Below are 21663 nucleotides of genomic sequence, written 5' to 3'. Positions count from 1 at the left end.
CCGAAACTATCAAGAATAGACTAGATCGTAATACTTGACATTGGTCTCCTGTATGTGTGTGCTTAAATCCCCGAGTATGTACACCTAACCTAACCTAAGTGTTGTGTCTGTACCATTCCCAGAGACAAGAGGTGCCTGATATATAGGTTGCCGTTAGTAGAAGATAACACAAGAGTGGAACACGGCAAAAGGCGAGAACGGAAGCAAAAAAAAGCGATCAACAACGGGTTTGGCGAAGACTGGTTAGTGGGACTGTGCAAAGGAGGACAGAGAAATACAAGTTATTGTCAATTAACTGCATAATACATAATCGTAAAGCTAAGCTGTGCTAAAAATACCTTATACTATAATGCTGATGTAGTTTTATATAAGAAAATTATTTCAACTTTTATTCTCAAAGAAAATATTTAATTTATAAAAGTTTAAAATTTTAACATGGTCATTTTGCAGTCATTAGTTTAAAAATATACTAATATTACTTATGCTTAGTTTAAGTATAAAACTATATTTATAGTTTTGTTTTACTGAGTAAATATGCAATATAAAAATAAATTTTAATATTATTATAAAGATTTAAGGCATGACATTTTGACATAAAAATACATCTCATGTAGTATGTACCAGTTCGTAATCCATGTAGATTAAATTTTCACAGGCTTATCTGAGGCCAATATGGATTTATTTAGTTATAAAAAGTTTGAAAATGTTTCCAGTCTTAGTGAATTTTCGGAAGTAAAGTTTACGAAGTATTCTTTAGACTACTGTAGTTACTGTTTGCAAGTATTTACTTTACAGCAATGTTAAATCTACAATATCAATTTCTGAGCTCAATTACACTGACAATAAGTGCAACAATAACACAAAGCACGATGCAAATACGGATTCGATTGTGAAATACTCTAGCCAAGATTGACTGCTAGAATTTTGTTCTGACTTGATGCGAAGAAGACAGAGAGTGGAAGTCTTCGGAGAACTCGGGATAATCAGAGCAGGAAGAGGAGGAGGACGAGGAGGGCCAGTTGCGGGACAGTTTGACACGAGAGGGAGTCCTGGGGCACTTCTGACCTTGGCAGAGGGAAGGAGGGCGGTCAAACTCTGAGTCAGAAGAGCTGGAGTCGTAGTGAGCGGAATAGTTGTATGACTGTCGTCGACTGGGAGGAGGTCGTACTTTTTCCTCAGAGAGAGAATTTGTGCGAGGCCGGAAATAGACCTTAGGTGACGTTATGCTTGGAGAGTTAGGGGAAGATTTTGTGCTCCTTCTTGACGATTCTCCCATCTTAGGCTGTGAGAGTTTTCGCCTGAATACAGGTGTCTGCGGAACAAATTGCTTCCGACCAGAAAAAAGTTCTGTTCTCCTTAATTCTTCCTTTCTACCAATAGGCGAGACTTCATCAAAGGTTGAAATATTCTCAGAACTCCTCCTGTTCAAGTCTAACGAGTCCAAGTGCCTCTCAAGTTGCTTGAAACTGAGCCTAACCACCTGATTGTTTTCTCTAGGGTACTTCTCTGTATATTTCGAGAGTCGCTCAGGAGAATGAGACACTTCCCTCAGACTGGGATAATCACTCCCACCCCGAGAAGAATATCCAAGACTGGTTTTGTCCAATGGTCTAAAACTTTGACCCGGGGAATCGTCCAATTCTGGAAACTTATCGAGAAACCTTGACAAGGGCTTTAGTTCTGCAGAGCATTCTGTTCCATTCTTTAAATTTGGCTCCGAAACTGGGTCCGTAATTCTAAACTCAGCTTCTAGTTTTTTCCAACTCTTCAAAACCATTAGTCGGAAAACTATTTTCTACTTTCTCCAACCCATTCTGCCGGCTTGATTTCAAATTATCATAGCTCTTCGTTAAAGTGTACATATTTTCATAGCTGCTCTTATTCAGATCCGTAACTGTATAGCCACTGATGTTACTACACTCGTTCAGCGAGGAGAGAGACAAGCCTTTCAGCGAGGCCGAGTGTTCATAGCCATTGCAATCTTTCAAGGTTGAGCTCTCGTTGAGGTCGGTTATTGAGGGACAAGCATCCAGTGTCGAGGCAGAATCAGTAGATTGTGACTTAGTTACAGTACCTTCGTTGGACAATGTGCAAGAGTTGGACAACCCGTCATGATTTTTGTACTTCCTCCCAAAATCTTGCAACGGTCTCCTCATTTTCCAATAGTCACTGTTGTTTTTATCGCTGCTTAAACACTTTCTCAAAGGTTCGCTGTGTTTCTGGTGCAAATCCAGTGAAGCGGAGACAGTCTCCTCGGCCTCAGAACTCTCCAGGACCTCGACGGAGGAGTCCAACCGGGGAGGACATCGAGTGAGCAGGTCTCTGGAGCGGGCAAAACAGAACTCCGCACTGGCACGGTCCCACAGAGGCAGACGGAAGGGGGCTCCTCCCCTCAAGGACTCTAAACTAGTGCAGGATGACAGAGAACGCAAACTACTGCACAATGACTGTTCATACCCAGGAATTACCAAAATCAAAATTGAACATCAATATCGACAAAAACGTTATCCGATAAATAAAAATCATGCAGTTTAATTTTAAAAGGGTTGAAAATGGAATGGTGGGGAAGGAGGGAGGAAAAATTAGAGAGCAGATGTTAGTTGTGGGGGGGGGGGGGGGTGGGGGGGGGGGGGGGTGGGGGGGGGGGGGGGTGGGGGGGGGGGGGGGTGGGGGGGGGGGGGGGTGGGGGGGGGGGGGGGTGGGGAATGAGCGGTGGACTGCACTTTTCCTTACTTTCAATCCACTATTAGAAAATATCAACCATATTGATCCCCCCAAAAAAATTTTCCTGGCTATGTTATTGCTCCATATCCTTAAAATTCCCATCTTTCAAGGTCACTTAGAGAACGTTTTTAGTTTGCAAAAGAATGTAAAGTCTCATGTTGGTAGATAAGTCTACTACGGACGGTTTTTTGTAAGTTTTATACAATAAACTTTGCGTTAATGAGATTAATGAGTTTAATACAGTGTTTCTTTTATGTAAAGCCACTCTTTGTTCTACCTTGTTTTCATATGCAATGACTAAAGTTAACCAAACAAGTTCTTCAATATTTTCTAGAATACTTAAAAGACTGTTGAGGTACAGGTACGAATTCTCAGAAGATAATCACTCAAAACCACACAATCCTACCTACATCAAAATGATTCCTTCATTTGAAAGCATAAATCATACTTCAACCCTACTGATTGTATTCCTGTCAGTTTTGTGAATAGGTGGGAAAACGCCATTAAACAAACAAAACCAAAATCCATTGCCACTGCAAAATTTGTTGTTAAAGCTGCTGTTCTTGTTATAGCCACAAAAATGAAGTAATTTTTAAATGTAAATTTCAAAAACTTTATATGTGAATCAAATAGTTCCTTAATTTCAATGTAAATATTAAGTTTAACAGCATTTGTTTTCCTCTAGAACATTTTTCAATGACAGCTAGTCAGTGGAACAAAGGTATAGTGAAGGAATTCTATCAATAAACTAGCCCAGAAGAGGTGCCCACTTTCAGGGAAATGTTGTTACTCCTACATAGAAGAGAGTCAGTGAACCAAGGGGGGCAGGCGGGGCAGGGTGGGGCTGGCGGCTCCGTGTGTCACTCGGCGGGGGGCTAAACACAGGCTTGCTGCCATCAACACAGGCCCTCTAAATCACCCCTCCCCTTCACCACACCTCACATTTGGGCTAATTAAAACACATCCTTCTTCCTTGTAGCCTAACACAATGTCTCTGCTCTGTTCCGCTCCTTTGCATTTGAAATCGTCTGAGGAATTTGATTTTTCAAACATTTTAATTAGAGTCTTAAATTTATAAAAATTTGTTTTTTTAAAATGTCCTCAAGATTATAATGCATAACTGTTAGACTAAAATAAAGTATAACTGGAATTTTTAAGCTTAAAATGAAATATAAATGTGAAATTAATCAAACTTAAAAATAAATAAACTATACCAAGTGCCACTAAAGAAGTTCCTTTGAGTAACAGCCACTTGCAGGGTAGCGCATGGTTGCCACATTTAACAGCTGGTAACTGCTGTCAAAATATGTTATAAACAATTAATTTGAACACAACACACCTCTCACAATAAAAGGCCTCAGTGTTCAACTTAGCTAAGCTCAAACGTTGTTTTGACTGCACATTGAGATCAGTGTGTTCCAATCCTTATATTTTGATCTTGCTAGATAATAAAGGAGTTCAGATATTTATAAACTCAATGAAACATGTAACACTAACAGCTAAGACATACGTTTTCTGGTTTACAAAGCATTAAAGCAACTCAGTTCAAATCTTGACATATTTTAATTGTGTTGGCTATTTCTAAAATTACATGATACTCGTAGTTCTGAGAACGGGTTGTGTACGCCTGAAGTCTTCAATGCTACACTAAACATTAGTGAAGGTTGATTGATAATATCCCTAGTTACAGTTTCATAGTTATTACGCTTTTATATCATACAAAAAATAGGCTATTTTGTTAAAACCACGAGTAATATATAATTCAATTATAACCATAAAATGTATGCAATTATTTATTATTTGAGCATATACTTTAATGGTAAACATTAACTTTATCTACTACTTCTGAACAGATTAAATGAAAAATTATGAGACATGTGTTTTTTTTTCTTTTTAGCCAAAACATATTTCAAACTACTTCATAAGTGCTTTTGTTTATTTTGCTTTCAAGCATAAACTATTTAACCGATTGTAATGAAATTTTACATGGACATTCTAAGAGTCCCTGGGATGAATATAGGCCAATTCTTATTTTGAAAATCCTTCCGTGATACGCCCCCACTAAAGCAATTAAAAATCCCATCTTGTTCTCTAAAGCTGCATAATTTAATTGAGAGACCCTGTTACATGTAATCAACTATTCAATGTAAACATTGTATTATGACAAACAAAAGCATATGTGTAATTAATTTAACCACTATTCTCAATTTGTTTATATTTCTTGAGCGAAAACATCACAAAAGTTACAACACTTCTTACTTCAAGATCGTGGCAACAAGGCAAACCAATCAATTTATTGTAGATTTTATTTAATTAACTCAATTGTGTTCACGTAAGTTATTGAATTTGGTTTCCTTAGACATTGTGGGACGGCATATTTACAGTAGCTGAAGAAACTAAAATACTGGACTTGCACCGTCATCAAAGTTCCTCATACAGAAATGAAGTTTCATGCCCAATTAAAGTCTATAGATCAGTTCGTTTTTGCGATATCGCTTTATGAGAAATTTTTCTACCCCTCTAGTGATAGGCATGTCACCAGTTTTTGTATGGAATATTCTAAACCCTGACAGAGAAATCTAATTAAATTAACTGAGAGAGTAGATCATCTTATATTTTAAACTTCTTGTTGCTTTTATCTTAACATTTATTAAATTGTAATTAAATTAATAGTACTAAGTATTATTAAGTATTAAATTAGTACTAAGATTTGAAGATAAAATATACATATATAGGCCTATATATTCCTTTTAAATTGTAACATAAAATATTCAAGGTTATTTTGAATATGGCGAATCATATGTGTAGATAGTCAATGAATAAATTTCTAAAATTTTGATGAACAATTTCAAACCAATGGTTAGTAATTCTTATTCTTATATATACTGTATATATGCAATACTATATATCTAAAATATTATATAAAAACTTGTGAAACCGCATTTTGTTTTGGAATCAAAAGACCACAAGGGGTGCAGATTTTAACAGGCACATTCATATAAAACTGCCTAAAAGAGCAATTAAAACAAATTGCACTAATTTAAATTTTTGGCGAATTTGTTGAATGTTATAGTATTTTATAAATCAATTATAAAAAGTTTCATGTAATAACAAAAATTACTCAAGAATAAAAATATCGAGTGTAACTCTGAACAGCTAAAGCGTTACACAAGAAAAGTACTCAATTTGTTCGGAATATAAATATTGGAAAGCAGATCAAGTGCAAAAAAATAATTAAAACCTCTAAATAAATTAATACCGTCTTGTTGATTCTTACAGATGTTATCAATTATATTAGCGGACTCATTACTAACCAAGGTCAAACTGTTGCAAATGAATGAGTGAGTGAGAGACATGAATGAATGAATGAGCGGGCAGCAAGCAGGCTGCTGATGTGGGCAGGGGGTGGGGGCGGGGGGTCACCCCCAGCTGGTCCCCCCAGGGGGTCACCTCCTGCCAAATCTATAACCAATAAAACAACCTACAGCCATAAACAACACTGTCAACGCTGTGGCCAGCCCTCACCACTCATGTTTGTTTGCTTTATTTATCACCGCAGCAGCCAAGACGAATGGCCTCCTGAGGAAACCTTGCAAATGAGTGGTTATCGGATGATATTAGGTTGTTAATGCCTCCGTAATCGGATTTGATCAAATGTGTCAATATGTTTTTGCTGACTGCTGAATTAAATTACTACAAAGTGGGAATGATAATAACATCAAAATATATGAATATATAAAAAAATAATTGTATATACTTAATTGAAATAATTTCTCTATTGTAATCAATTTGAGGATTACCTTATTTTTTTTACTCAAGAAGAGTGGCAAATTATGTGTTTCAATTGGTATATTTTTTAATTTAATCAAGTCTCTCAACCAATTAAAAAATTCATAATGCCGATGTTTGTACCTATCTCAAAAAAGTTTTTGTCTTGAATATTTCACTACATACTCCTACAATAAAAATGGTTTCCTTTTTTTTGCAAACGTTGTGCAAGTCTTTTATTTTTAATTTATTTTGTAATAACTTTTAACATAAAAAACTGTCACTGTTCAAATTTTCCTTACAAGTAATACTTAATGCTTTGGATAAGTTTTTTTGGTTAATATTAATCAATAAGATCAAAAACATTTCCACTCCTATTTACACGTACTTTTTATTTCAGCTATGGTTTAACATAGGTGAAAAAAGGAACTGTTGTTACAAACAATAATAAATTTAAAATAACTTTAGTACTTGCAAACTTCTCTTATATCTTTCATGGTTTCAAGATGGTGGCCACTCAAAACATTATTTTAATAATGGCTCTATCTTAGTTATTTGGCATCATTGGCTTTTAGAATTCTTAATAAATTTACAAAAAAAATTTATTCCTACAAGATATACAATATTTCATAAGCCTTTCAAATTACTGCTGTATTTAAATAAAAAGTGTATAATAATATAGATCAATACAAATGAAAACATAAATTCTAACTGATTATAAACCCACCTAAATCCATGTATTTTAAAACCATTTATATACCTATAAATATTTAAATGTTGGTTTAATTTTTTTTTATGATGGAAGTTTCTAAATTTTTAAAAGGTTTTCAAGTATAACATGCACTATCAGTACTACACAGATTAACTAAATAATTAATAACGCATCTCTAGTATGATATTTCAAGAGTTTCACTACATAGTTGTACTGTTGTCTGCTAGATAGCAGCACTAATATGCTGTGAACTCTTCCTAATCTTATCCATCATGTACTTAATTTTTCTGGTTGACATATTGTATAAAATATTATTTTTTTCTTTTATTGCAGCCAGCTCAGGCTTGTTGTTGTCTTGATGATCCCAAAGAGGAAACACACCAATTTTAGTCGGTGCAGTACAAAATCGCATGTTTCCATAGCAGTGAAAGTTAAATATTGTTCGACGATGTCTCTACATAATGAAAATTATACTGTATCTAAAAATATTTATATGAGGTGACACACTATATTTATATATTTTATATGGGACGATACAGTATGTATATACACATATGTATGTTACAGTACACATAATTGCCTCTCTTTTAATTAAAGTATAATTGATGAAGTTTCATAACTGTAACTCCTAAGCAACTTGTAAAACCAGACAAACTAATTTTTATAATTAGATATAAATAGCATATATTTCCTACTTGTAGTATAGAAGGCCTCGAATTTAAAATAAAGACGTGTTGACTTATTGCGTCTTTGTCCAAGAGTTGGCAAGAATGTCTTAGCTGGCACCAGTTCAATTTTATAGGTGGAACGGTTCACCAATGAGAAGTACTGGTTTTAATCACTGATTAATTTTGATATAAATATATATTTAATTTTTAGTTTTTGTTTTTTTTTCAGTAAATAGGTGTTTTTATAATCAATCATTACAAATTAGAATTACTTCTAATAGATATATCTGTTTTGGAACCATTCAATTTTAAAAATAGGTTTTTCTAGAAATTTCTATCCATATGTCTGTATACGTTCTGTACATTCTGTGTGTGAGCATTGGTATAGGCTGAACAATAAATCGATTATTAACAAAATGATTAAACAAGTAAAGCTGGTAAATACCAACAAACTTTCAACGTTTTTTCATTCAGATGTTAAAAATATTTAATCTTAATAATGGATAAATTGAAATTGAAACAAAGACAAAGATCTTTCAGATGATTTGAACTCAGCATATAAATCTGTTATGAATATCTCTAAAGAACTTCTTAATTTTTTTAAAAATTTTAGTTTAATTTTTTGTAATTTGGTAGAAAATTTATGTGAGAGTACTTTACCTATAAGTATTACTATGATTTTATATTGTAAATTTTTTATGAATGTTTTCTAAGCTTTAAAAAGTAGTGTTTAAAAAGTCGATTTCCTCAAAAATAAGATGCTAATCAATAAGGAATAATCAATAGTTGAAAAAAAGAGAGATAAGCTTGAACTTGCTGAAGAATTGTGGAAATATAATACAAGAAGAAGTCGACTAGTTATTAAACAGGAGGATTAAGAGGACATTGATTTAGGTAATGCACAAGAAGAAGATTATTCTAAATCCAAACAAAAAACAAAGCAGGTTGAGGAACTATTTACTAAAGACAGTTCATCAACTGGTAGATTAGTAAACTATCTAAACTAGTTGGTAAACTAAATTATGAATCTTTGTTGTTATGCTGATTTAATATTACATGGTCAATGATTTTAGGTCAGTATCGGGGTTTTCAATTATTTTATAAAGTGTTGGAATGATAGATATTGGTCTGTAATTTGATTTGATTTGGTCTGTTTGATCAACAGGTAAACTTTTTTTTCATTTTTATATCAAATGGACAAAAAAAAGGATGTTACTGACAGAAACGATTGGTATACTAAATCTACACTAGCGAGACAATCATTTACCCATTAATATTTCCTAATTAATAACCTTGGAGCCAATGTGACATTTTGCATTCAATAGGAAACTTTTGTTGACCTTTGATACACTTACCGTACAGAGCAATACGCCCGAGTCGGCAGCCTTGAAGGTCTGAAAGACCTGCGTGCGCTCATGCTGAGTCATGGAGCCATGCAGACGCAGGAACTCAGCAGTGTCAGTCAGCACAGTACTCAGCAGCTCGGTGTGATAGTCCACCATGTCCTGAGTTGCCATGAATACCAGCATCTTGCCTTCTCTTACCACCTAGACATACAGACACAAACCACTTTAGTGACAGCCAAAAGGTTGAAAATTTAAGCCTGGGTTGAAAATAAAGCATCATATCTCACCAACTGCAAAGATTACTTTAACCCTCTTACCTGACAAATAGAAAAAAATTGTTAAAATTAGATAATATCGGTTAAGTAAAACTCTTAACAGCCATGTTGTGGTATCTTTGAAGGTCCATAAATGTTTTGAAAGACAAATTAGATCATATCCCTTTGACAGATTTAAAAATAATTTCTATTACTAGCTGTTGGAGAATCCATTTTATAGCTTCAATGAATTTTAAAATTATGGAATTTTTATGATTATTGCGTTATTTTATTCTGATACAATCACTATTGTGCTGTATAGGATTCATTATTGTTAGTTTTAAGATTTTGACGTGGCTGTAATAATGAGCTGTATTTATGACTTTGTCAATGATGAGCATTTTTGTGGCAAATAAAAGTGATGAAAATGAAATGAAATGACAAATAAAGGATTTCTATCAAGTGAATTATAGCAATTGAAGGATTTCTGCCAAGTGAAAATGTCTTATCTTGTATTTCTTTTACTGTAGTGTAAAATATTAATGTATCTGCATAATTAATATGAGTTAGGAAACATGATAGTGGTTTAAACAGGAAAATGGAAATGAAACTGAAATGAGTTGATTATTTTAGTCAATATAGGTGTCTGTACAGATGAGTAGTAAAATGTCTACTTAATCGGTCAAGCTATTCTGGAGATATAAATTATTTAGTACAATATGGTGGATACCTGTATAAATAAGCAGAAATATTCTTGTAGGATTATGTTTTTATTTTAGGCATTATTTAGTTTCATTAATATTTAACCTTCATTATTTGCTCGGCAATAGTTGGCTCTGTCAACCACTTGCATTCGCAGAGTAAAACCAATCTGCAATGCTGATTCATACATCCCTCATAATTTGAGAGCCTCCCCACCTACAGCACCCTTATATGATGCTATGTGGCACAAAAGTCCTTTGTGGGGTGTACAACAACTAACAGAATCATCAAAATAATGAACACGTGCATTCTTCTAAAGGTATCATGATATGTAACCATGTTATGTATTTTTTCACTTAAAAAAATGTCAGGTTAAATTTATAAATTGGATTATGCAATGTTCAACTAAAGATTTTACCTCTTCCTTTTAAAAGAAGTATGAGTGTTAACTAAATGAATGAAGAGTCTGAACGAGATATTTGTTAAAACATGATGATTAAAAATGATTTGCCCTATAATTATCACAATAACAATATATAATAAAATCATATACAGGGTGTCCGACGAGTAACCCGACAAACTACTCAGGTGGTTTCCTATCATCAAAATAATGAAGAAACTTCATATAAATATAAGTCAGGAAACGCTTTGTTAGCGAGCTATGGCTAGTGAAAGATTTCACCAGATTTTCTAGGAAAGGACGGAAATAAAGCTACACTGATGTTATCATGACATAAAGATAATTGTTAAATGTACTGGATTTTATGTTAAATAAACTGAAAATTTAATATGTCCCAGACCTGTAATACCACCCAATACAGAGATTTCAGACAAAATATGCAAAATTCGGTCTTGAAAAAACATGCTTTGTTTAGATTTGAAGTATCTACATTAACTTCATTAAATAAGTAATAAACACACAAACATTTTAACCGTAACTTTTAGAGAAGAAAGCGTTTCCGGACATATGTTTATATGAACTTTTATTTTGTTTTATTTTGATGAGAGGAAACCACCTGATAAGTTTGTCTGGTTACTCATGGGACATTCTGCATAATAAAAATGGAGGGTGGCCAATGCGTAATCCAGATAGTACAATACATCATCTTCCATACCTGACATTTCCAGTGTATGAAGGCAGCCAAGGAGGACCAGTCGCAGCTTGGCCGGTGTAACAATGTAGTGTTGAGACAACGACTGTGGGATCACCAGCTCCGAGTCGCGGGCCTGTGACGCATCCAGTCGCACAGGAGCGGTCAGAGCCAGACCGGCCAACTGCTCCACTCGTGCTGTCAACGTCGCGGAGAGTAGCACAGTCTGGCGCCTCTCCTGTGACTGCTCGTCAAGCTGCTTTACAAGACTGCCAACAAAACAACAATCACTCATGTTTCTTTCCATAAAGTTTATTATTGAAGGCAGTTAATTTGAAAGAAAATCATAATTTCAGAAATTTGCCATTGTTACGTGTTTGCCATTGCTACTCTCTCTTCTTTCGAAGCAAAGACTTAGTACGGTTAAGTAAGTAGAAATCAATACCTGAAAAAGAGGGTAGATTTTCAATCTTCGAAATGTAGTGTTCTAGCCTTGTAAGAAATAACAATGACAAATCACTCGGCTACAGACCACATAATATATTTTCCTGCCATTTCAAAACATCATAACAACTTATTACTTACTATACTTTTATTTATAGTAAATCTTCACTCTCTAAGCCTTTAGAATAATGTTATAAAAGCATTTTGATCCAGGAATTAAACATGAACTGATTATGTAGATTGAGCTTAACATGTACAACAATATCACATAATATTAAGTATTTTATCAATATTATTCTCCTTTTGGTATTTTAATTTATGTACATGTAAAAAAATACAATGATAGATTGGAAGACCCATATAAACGTTCTATAAATTAGAAGTTAAAATATCTGGTAGCTTGTCACAAACAGAATTCATTCAATCCTGAACACAAGTTACGGTATTTCATTTCTTTGTCTGACCTACTTTTAATGGATTTTCCCGTTTTACCGACCTGGTGATCTCTCGCTCATAGCCCAGATCCAGCAGTCTGTCCGCTTCATCCAGAACCAACCACTGCACACAATCCAGCTTTAGGGCTTGTGTGTGGCTCACGTGGTCGTTGATGCGCCCAGGAGTCCCCACTAGAATGTTGATACCCTTCCGCAACCTGGCCTTCTCTGACTTGCGCTTCTCTCCTCCCCCCACCACCAGCCCCGGCACCAACCACTTGAATGACTACAACATAACATACTTTCTCTGAGAACGATCACACAAAAATGTTATAATAATGGTAATAATAAATACCTTAAATGCCTTTTTTTATAAATTTGACAAAGTTAGAAGTCAGATTTCTACAAGGTAACAATTAATTTTAGTCTATATTTAACTTATGCTAACGATTATTACAGTAATAAATCATATAAAATGTAATAAACAAATGAATTTTTAAGACTAGACAATTTTAAAAATTATCAATAGAATTAAAAATATACTGTGTATGTGTAGCTTTATAATATATGCATATTAATCAAATATCTGAGAATATTAATTTTAATATCACAATTAATCAACCAATTGAAATTGAGAGAATATATTTTGATGTGTTCATAGTTTGCTTAACTCGTAATAACGCAATTTATAGAAACTGTGCTACTATTCTATTTCTTGAAATGCAAGAGAAAAATTTTAGCTACATTTGTCTGTCTAGCAACAAACACTGAGTGAGTATATAGCCACAAAGGTAGGCTGAACAGCTTTTGAAAATGAATAATGTGCATCCTCATCCTCTATTTCCCCCCCCCCCACTTTTTCTTTTCGATTGCATAAGCATACTTATAATTTTTTTGTTTCAAAATTGTAGTTTTTGTTAGCATTTATTCTCTAATGAGTAACTTTTCTTTAGATAAGATGTACAGCTGAGCGACTTCTTACGGTGGACCCTGACTCTCCCACTCAGCTGTGACCAATACATCGGCGAAAACCTTGTTCACTGTAATCAATAAGTCAATATGATTTATACTACATGAATTAGTTATGTTATAGACCCAATTATATTTGCTATAGTAATAGCAAACTATATAACTACAGCTATACTTTAACCCATTGCGGATCACTGACGAGCTGGGCTCGTCACGCAGCGACCGGACCTAAGCTCAGGTCGCAAAAGCGGTCTGCTTTTAAATTTCCCTCCAAATAGTTCTGTTAATGTCTGATAGATCGGGCGACCGTCTTCACTTGTCTACTAAGAGTGTTTAACAACGGTCTACGTTTAGAGTTTTCAAAAGTTTTATAAATATCCTACAGATCGCAGTTGTATGACGAAGTTGAAAAATCATTCATATGAGTTTACTCTCTCTGCTTTTTAGCACTTCTGATTGGGTGTTTTCCTCAGTTGTTATTATAATACTTTTGAGGATAGTGACACAACTAAACGACGCAGACGTTCATGTTGGTGGGTTTAGTCTAGACAATGGCCCAGATGGCAATCGATTCGCCCAAGCCGCTTTATTTAGACTATGATTCAGACATCATCCGTGCCACGCCGTAACCTTGCTCGCGTGTTATCGTTCCTACATCACGGATACACCAGCAGGCCCATGTTTCCATCTGAACGAATACCTTCGCAGCTGAATTAATTATCTAGTATACAATAGCGAGCGAAACGATGTGGCGCACCATTGCTGTTCGTGAATTAATTCGCGCCCGCTGGTGCCCGCGCGCCAAAACAATACGATCCGCAATGGGTTAATGTCGGCTTTGAAACACTTAGGTATTGCACATTGATACTTTTCAATCCTCATATTATCAGACAATTATAGTTTATTATAATCACCAAGGCCCACTTCAACCTGTATGTTGTTATGTATATAATAAAGACATTTATGTAAACTGCCACAACTGCATGTTTGAAAAATGCCTAAATGATAGATAGTGTATTTAGTTTCTTAACATCACACAGATTTGACAAATACTGTGGATGAGAGCCAAAGATACTTAAAAAAACGCATCCAAACATTTGACTCCTATTGATTTGTGCATCATGAGCAAACAAATGCCATTTTCTAACACTACGTCTTCAACTTTACTACCATTCTCCCCACTGTTTCCAAATTCCATATCTATTTGGGATCTGGCTAAGAGGCACCCCTGGTTGGTCCTTACCTTGACCAGCAGCTCAAAGCACTGATAAGTCTGCAGTGCAAGCTCTCTGGTGGGCAGCACCACCACAGCTTTGATGCCATCAGTTCTGGTCAGCTTGGGTCGCACACGATGTAGGGCCTCTACGATTGGTACAGCATACGCCAGAGTCTTTCCGCTGCCAGTCTGGGAGCGTACTAGCGCGTCCTTCCCAGACATCAGCACGGGTAACGCCAGCTGCTGTACCACTGTCGCCTTCGTCACTCCAAAACTTTCCTCCAATGTTTTAATCTTCAAATTACAAACAAAGCATTTTTTTTAAACACTTACAATTTTTTTGAAATACAGATGGTTTAATAAAACTACTTAATCTTTTAAAGATGAACTTATAAAAAGGATACTATACACAACTTTGATTTATAACTAACATTTAAATATTGTAGTAAGACTACTAGTCTTCTGTGATGAGCCAGATAAGACCGACATAGATAACATACTGAGATGGTTTCCCTGCAGTAATTGATTTTCACATACTCACATAGCCCACTTGTAATATTCAACTGTGCTATTAATGGATTCACGAATTGAGTTTTTTCTGTTTTGAGTAGTTTCTATACTTCTATACAATGGCAAACTGTGGTGTGTGTGCATGAAAGCAATTAGTCCTGTGTGTGCCAAACAGGTTAAGATGGATTGCACCAATTGTAAGCAATCATTTCATGCAACTGACTTTAAAAATAATAAAAACAGATGTGGATTACATAATGGTGGATGGTATGCCATTGCGACACGTGGCTATGAAGAGAAAAGCTTAATTTTGATGTCCAGGAAGGTAAATTTACCGTTGAAGATATAATGGTAAAACTTTTAGAAATAGCAGAAATTCAGAAAACCCATTAAGGCAACTTAAATAAATCACATGAAGCTATCTATATGTGAGTTTGGATGAAAATATTAAGGTTATCAAGGAGCAGAGTGATTCTTTGGATAAGTGTCTAAAAATAATTGAAAGTTTGGTAAAAGAAAGCAACGTTCTCACCAAAAGAATGTCAGAGTTGGAGCAATGGCTGCAAAACAAGAAGGAGAATTCTAGAGTCAATTCTTGGAATTCTTGGAGATCCATGGAATTCCAGAGGAAAAGAATAAGGATGTGGTCAGTATGATAAAAGAGGTGGGGCAAGACTCTGGACACACTTACAGAACTTAACAGAATCGACAATATATGCTCGTCAACGGTTGTTCTTATTCTATTTACCTGATTTTTTTCCATGAACATTTACTATATTTTAAAAGAACTGCTATTTGGGGCAGAGACAAATCCAACAAATCAGATGATTATAATTGGTACAGTCATTATTTAGTTATAAACAGTGTAACTACCCCTGTTTTGTTTTATCTATATAGCACATCTAAGAATATAAAAATAAATAAGGCTCATATTAGCTTAATTTAAGTTTTTTTTTATTGGTTTTATATATTATTATAATGTTAACCATTGTTAAAATTCAGTCAAAATATCTTTGCATTTTATTCTTATTTTTTTTCAATGCACTATATTTGTACTTTTATCTGAAACCAATTTTTAAAAATGAATTAGCTTTACCTGATTGCTGTAAGCAGTTACATGCTAACCCAGCTATACCATAGCCCTAAATTCTTTTTTTTCTTTAGTTAAAAATGTGTCTAGAAGTACCCAAATTTAGATGTAATTAAAAAAAATTGGTTAAAAGTGACGGGTTACTAGTGGCTTTTTATTTCTGTAAAAATGTATAAGCTTTGAAATGTAAATATATTCTATTCTGTTCTATTCTTAAAATTACATTTAAAAAGAAAGAAGAGAAGTAATTAAGAAAATAAATATCCTGAATCAATGAAGACTTATTCTAAATAAAACCAAAGCCTTACTTACTGTAAACGCATGCACATTGCTGAACTCCTTGAAAGTATCATTTGAGAAAACCTCTTCGCAGACTGGGCTTACATCTTTTGACTCCAGAGAAGGTATTTCTGGATTGTGTCCGAACAGGGATGACACGTACTGAGTTTGTTTTGATTTATCATTGCTTATTTTCAATTTCTTATATGTCTCGTAATCACTTTCAGAATCTTCATCATTTGTAATTTTTCTTTTGGCTTTTGACTGGCCCTTCTTCTTTGGAAGTTTTCTTTTGTTTTTCTTAAAAATAAAAAATATATATTAATATAACTAAACCTATTCTATACTATTAAAGTCAGCTCATTGTAAAACTTAGAAAATGTATTTTTAAATAAGCTTCTTGTTGGTTTTCTAGTACAATCCCTAAGAACAAAGATCAGTCTAGAACTAGAATTTTGTAACTCATTCTTGAAATTGGTGCAACTACTGCTGTGTTTCACATTAAAAGAAATCCTTCCATCAGAATACTACACTACCAATTGATGATTTAAGATTGCCCTATGCCTCTGAAACAAATATAGAGTTGCAAACCATTAACGGTCTTATAATTGACAGATATTGTCGACTACCATTACTATGGTCACACTTTTTGTGACAGGCCTACTCATTAATTTTATGAAAAGCTATAATTTTTCCATCTAATTTAATTTTCATGTGGACTTACAAAAAAAGACCTACTGAAGACATAACGAACTCTTGAATTGGCAACTACCTGTTTTCATGTGGCCACATTGTCAAACATATTACATCCTGTTCGAAAACAGTCAGCAAGTAAATTGTCTGAAAAATGCTCTAAACACAAATTATACACTTATACGCAGCAGATAGCTTACTGAAGATACTTAGGTACTAAGAAGAGAAATGTACTAACAATTAAGGTTTTAAGATAAACGATTGCCATATTATGATCAGTCGCTGATAATGTTGGCATATCAATTGGCTCATTTCACGAACATTTTTCAAATGTTTTAGATATGAATAGGCAATATTAGATGTGTAATAGCAAAATTAGCTCCAAAATTGTTGAATTTTGAAAAAAATAGCAGCAAATGGATGCTGTCCAAAAGTAAAAAAATTATGTCAATGACAGTTCAAAACTATTGAAACTTGTTATAAAAGGTAACGAAATATAGGTTTATGGATATGACTTATTAACTAAGACTCAATCATCCCAGTGAAGACATTCTGGTTCGCACAGTTCGAAAAAGGTTAACAAGGTTTGAACGTGAGGGTTATACTCACTGTGTTCTTTGATTTTCATAGCATAGTGCATCATGAATTCTTGCCACAAGGTCAAACGGTCAGTAAGAAATACTGGTACTTTGGGATTATACCGACCACACCCAGACATGAATCGTTATTTGACATTTTGCTTCTACTGATTACTAGATTAGCGTAGAACAATATTTCGTCAATATAAAACAGGAATTGTCTTATCGCAAACCCCTCCCCACCCTCAGACAGAGGTCAAAGTCGAGCGGTCTAGTAGATAACGTGATTGCAGAGTCTCGCCGCCCGTTCAGCTGGTGCGTCGCTTTGTTGTACTTCCGTGTTTTACCTCTTCATTTCTCCAAACACAAAAATTCAACAAAAACAAACATCACCAAACTAAAACTAAACTCTTTATTGAAAAAACACTCAAAACTTGTTTTTATTCTTGATCACACTCCGCCACCCAAAATGCGAGTGCCTCCGGCCATCAGCAGCACCTTTGGTGCTGCCCCGCGCTGATGTCGACAAAAGAAAAACATCCCTCGAGATAGTACCTATCAGTAAAATATCAAATTCTAGAGGGGCTGATCAGAAATATAAATTGAATTGTAATGGAAAGGCAATTATGTACCGTGCAAATCATGTGATGCCGCGCCCTGCCCTAATCGGGATTATCGAGAAAGATAAGATAACAGCGACAACAATACCGATCACAATACCTGGAAATGCTTGTAATTATGTAATTAAACAGTTGTTTTTTCATTCCATCATGTTTGTTTCTATAAATTTATATTTTTGTGTTCTTCATACTGGTGTGGTCGGTATAATCCCAAAGTACCGAAATACTACCTACAAAGTCAACACAGTTTGCATGAACCAATCCAAAACAAAACACCTGGTTTTGTGGCAAAACAATACATGGCTTTTGCATCATGTTCACACTCACGCTTCATTGCTTGTTTATGAATTTTTTGTCAAAAACAGTACTGTAACGATGCCTCAGCCTTAGTACTCTCCAGACATGGCTCTGTGTGGCTCTTTAATTTTATACTTTTTTATGCTGTCATTTTACAAGCATAGATGACATTACCAAAGATTGAGTTTGAGAAGTATTTGAGCATTGGAAGAAGCACTGGCACAAGTGTATAATATATAATGGGAACTATTTTTAAGATGGCAACATTAATGTAGATGAATACATTTTCTTTAAAAAAAATGAAAATTCCCTTTAGTTTTTGAACATAGCCTACCTTGTATTTACGAGTGTTTATTATATACAGTATACACTTTATATTATAGAATTATTTCCCAGTTCTGAGCTACCCAGTTCCTACTTTCACTATTGTAATTGTTACAGAGTCTCATGGAATTTGTTCTGTTCATTCTCATTGACTTAAAATATAAATATCAAGTTGTGTACAACTTCTAAATGTATTATTGAAAACACCTACTAAGAATAAGGTACAGGAAAATTTCACGTGATTAACTTTCACAATATGTAGGCCTACTCTATTTACTAATTTGTTTCTTCTACGTTTTTCTCATTGCCATCATGGTTAACTGTATGATCAATGTAACCAGAGTAACTTCTTGACTGACATATATTAAGATTTCAATGGACTGATGTCCAAGTTAGAGAAATTAGAGGTAGAGTTTCACCCTGAATTTCAACCCTTTAGGTAACCTCATTGGACTGCTATAATGCATAAAGAAAGATAGAAATTGGATTTCACTCACAAGCAACTGGTGTGAGAGGCTTCACCAAACCCTCAACTTAAAAGTCAATTTGGACGTATTTGAACGATCTTACTTCTATTTAGACAACAAAACCCAGTAAAATATGAGTTCCCGCAAAAATCTCGTAACACACATTTATATGAGTTTGTTTTAGCAACCTATATTAAATTGAGCTACAATGCACTTTTATTGATTGATTAATAATAATTTGGAGGAGACTTTGATTAGGGAGAATTGAATAAGTGGCCTACACTCGTTATTCAATTGTTTTTATCGGACATCTTGATATGTAAAAATCGAATACAGTAAGAGTTATAATAAATTACTATAACAAAAAGAATCTCGTACATTACAATTTTAAAAACGTAAATTTAACACTAACATTACAAAACAACAAAACCAACTTTGGTTTAGAGTTAGATATAAAAGAAACTTGGGCAGAGTACGATAAGCGGACCCGGTTAGTATCTCGCTTTTAATACAATCATTGATAGTTTATATATTGAATAACAGAACTATCAATCGATATCAATGTATCTATAATACTAAATTAAAGTCACATGTTTCAAATTAATGAAATAGTTTAAACAATTACGTGATGTTATAAATACTAAAGGAACTATAACCATTAATCAAATGATAAAATCAAGACAGGTGACAGGTGACAGGAAAAATGTCATTATAAAAATAAACAAAATATGACAACAAAACAAACATCTTGAAACCGAGAAAGACGTAAATCATATTTAAGTGTTATTTTGTTTTGTTTTCTAAAGTTAACTATCTTATTTTATTTTATAAAGTTACTTATAGATAAAAATTGTGTTTAGAATATGAAAATGTGTAGGTATACAGTTGGTACCCATTTTTTATTTATTGTTCAGATTAATTACTATTGTCTGATTATATCAATGTGTATAATAATTCAATATCATTTGATAATTTCTATATAAAAACCGGGTCCGCTTATCGTACTTTACCCAGAAACTTTACAATATTTATAATTTGCCCAGCTTTATACCAATGAGTAACCACTTTTGTGAAATGGAGGAAAGAATTCTCCCTATGGGTTACCAGGAGCCAAACGCACATGTTGAAGCCACAAATCTCGTCACTTGTGAGAAACATTTCACATATTTTCCTCATATTTATCGCAATTTTAAAAGTCTAAAACTGCTACTTCTAGCTATTTATTGTTTACAATAAAATTAATAACTAATAAGTTGAAATCATATGCTAAGTTAAATAAAGTGTAATATCAAATTATTCCTTCGAAAACTAGAACCATTCAATAAAAAAAACCGAACGAGTGTTAGGCCGCTTATTAAAGTCTACCCATAATTTTTTATTTCATGTTTATAATACGCTATCAAAATGGAGTAAGCTTATCCTACTCTGCCTGCTCACATGAAAGCTTAGTCATCTTTTACACTAATTTAACATAATCTTGAATGCTGGAAGGACCAAAAAGTGTTCCTTAATAATTGAGCTGGGTACAAATAGTAAAGATTGGCCTTATAATTTGTGTCAGTGTTTATCACAACTTAGAACAGTTGAACTACAATAATTTTTGTAGAAAACGTTTTAGAGAGCAATAGGCTTGCCTCATGTGGATAGAAAAACACATTTTTGTGAGGAAACAACTCTTACCTCCGACTGCTCACGTCTAATATTACTTGATGTATCAACACCTATATTTAATGTAAAGGAGTCTTTTTCCTGTGCCATATTTTTATGACTTTTTAAAGATATTGTAATCTAAAAACATCAGCATATTACTAAACAAATGACGTAAACATAACCTACAACCAAAACAAAACGAGACACGCACGACACCATCAGAGTCCATGCGCTTAAATGACATATTCCAAGGACGGTAGAAGTAGATTGAAGCATAGAGTATTGGAACAAGGTAGAATCGTAGACAACAGATCGGTGTATACGTTATGTTTATAACGGTCGATGCTGTCTGGATTCTGTGGATTTTAGCCTTCTTCAAAATGGTTCTTTGCAAGCTGATCACGTACTATTTGGAATGTTCAAATGTACCTCAAGCACCTTTCAATAAAGAGAAGATATGTGATAATTTGACACTCCATTGAGAGTCGTTGAATGGAGTTTATGTTCGGGTTAGAGAATCTTAATGTAAGAAAATGTTGTATGAATCTTCTTGTATAAATTTATGAGTAACTCGTTGTGTTATTCTTAGAGCAGCACATACCAAAATAGTCCTGCGGTGGCTGTTGCATTTGAATACTCACTTTACACACTCCGCGCCTAACACTATTATCAGTGTTACATTACTGTTACAGTATTACATTAGGAAACAACTGGTGGTCAACTGTGATATGGCAATACCAGCTCAAACGTTACCGGACCACTTTGGTGCGGGCTGCTCTGATTGCTGGACTGTAATGGTGTCACTGCATTAAAATGCACTACTTTAA

At 34.2% G+C, this 21663-nt stretch overlaps 1 protein-coding gene across 1 annotated transcript; it reads right to left on the bottom strand.

Moving 5' to 3' along the window:
- Window positions 1-14: 14 nt before the first annotated feature.
- On the bottom strand, window positions 15-21073 carry LOC124361158. The gene is given in 12 exon segments (XM_046815197.1): window positions 15-252; window positions 1066-1765; window positions 1896-2447; window positions 3541-3599; window positions 6039-6186; window positions 9228-9419; window positions 11290-11322; window positions 11324-11534; window positions 12206-12429; window positions 14356-14622; window positions 16241-16507; window positions 20867-21073. Coding segments are annotated over 12 exon segments (2766 nt in total). The 5' UTR covers window positions 20945-21073; the 3' UTR covers window positions 15-217.
- Window positions 21074-21663: the final 590 nt, after the last annotated feature.

The sequence above is a fragment of the Homalodisca vitripennis genome, chromosome 4, assembly GCF_021130785.1.
Source record: "Homalodisca vitripennis isolate AUS2020 chromosome 4, UT_GWSS_2.1, whole genome shotgun sequence".
Taxonomy (NCBI): domain Eukaryota; kingdom Metazoa; phylum Arthropoda; class Insecta; order Hemiptera; family Cicadellidae; genus Homalodisca; species Homalodisca vitripennis.
The sequence above is the reverse complement of the archived record's forward strand: the minus strand, read 5'-3'. Positions and strand labels throughout refer to the sequence as shown.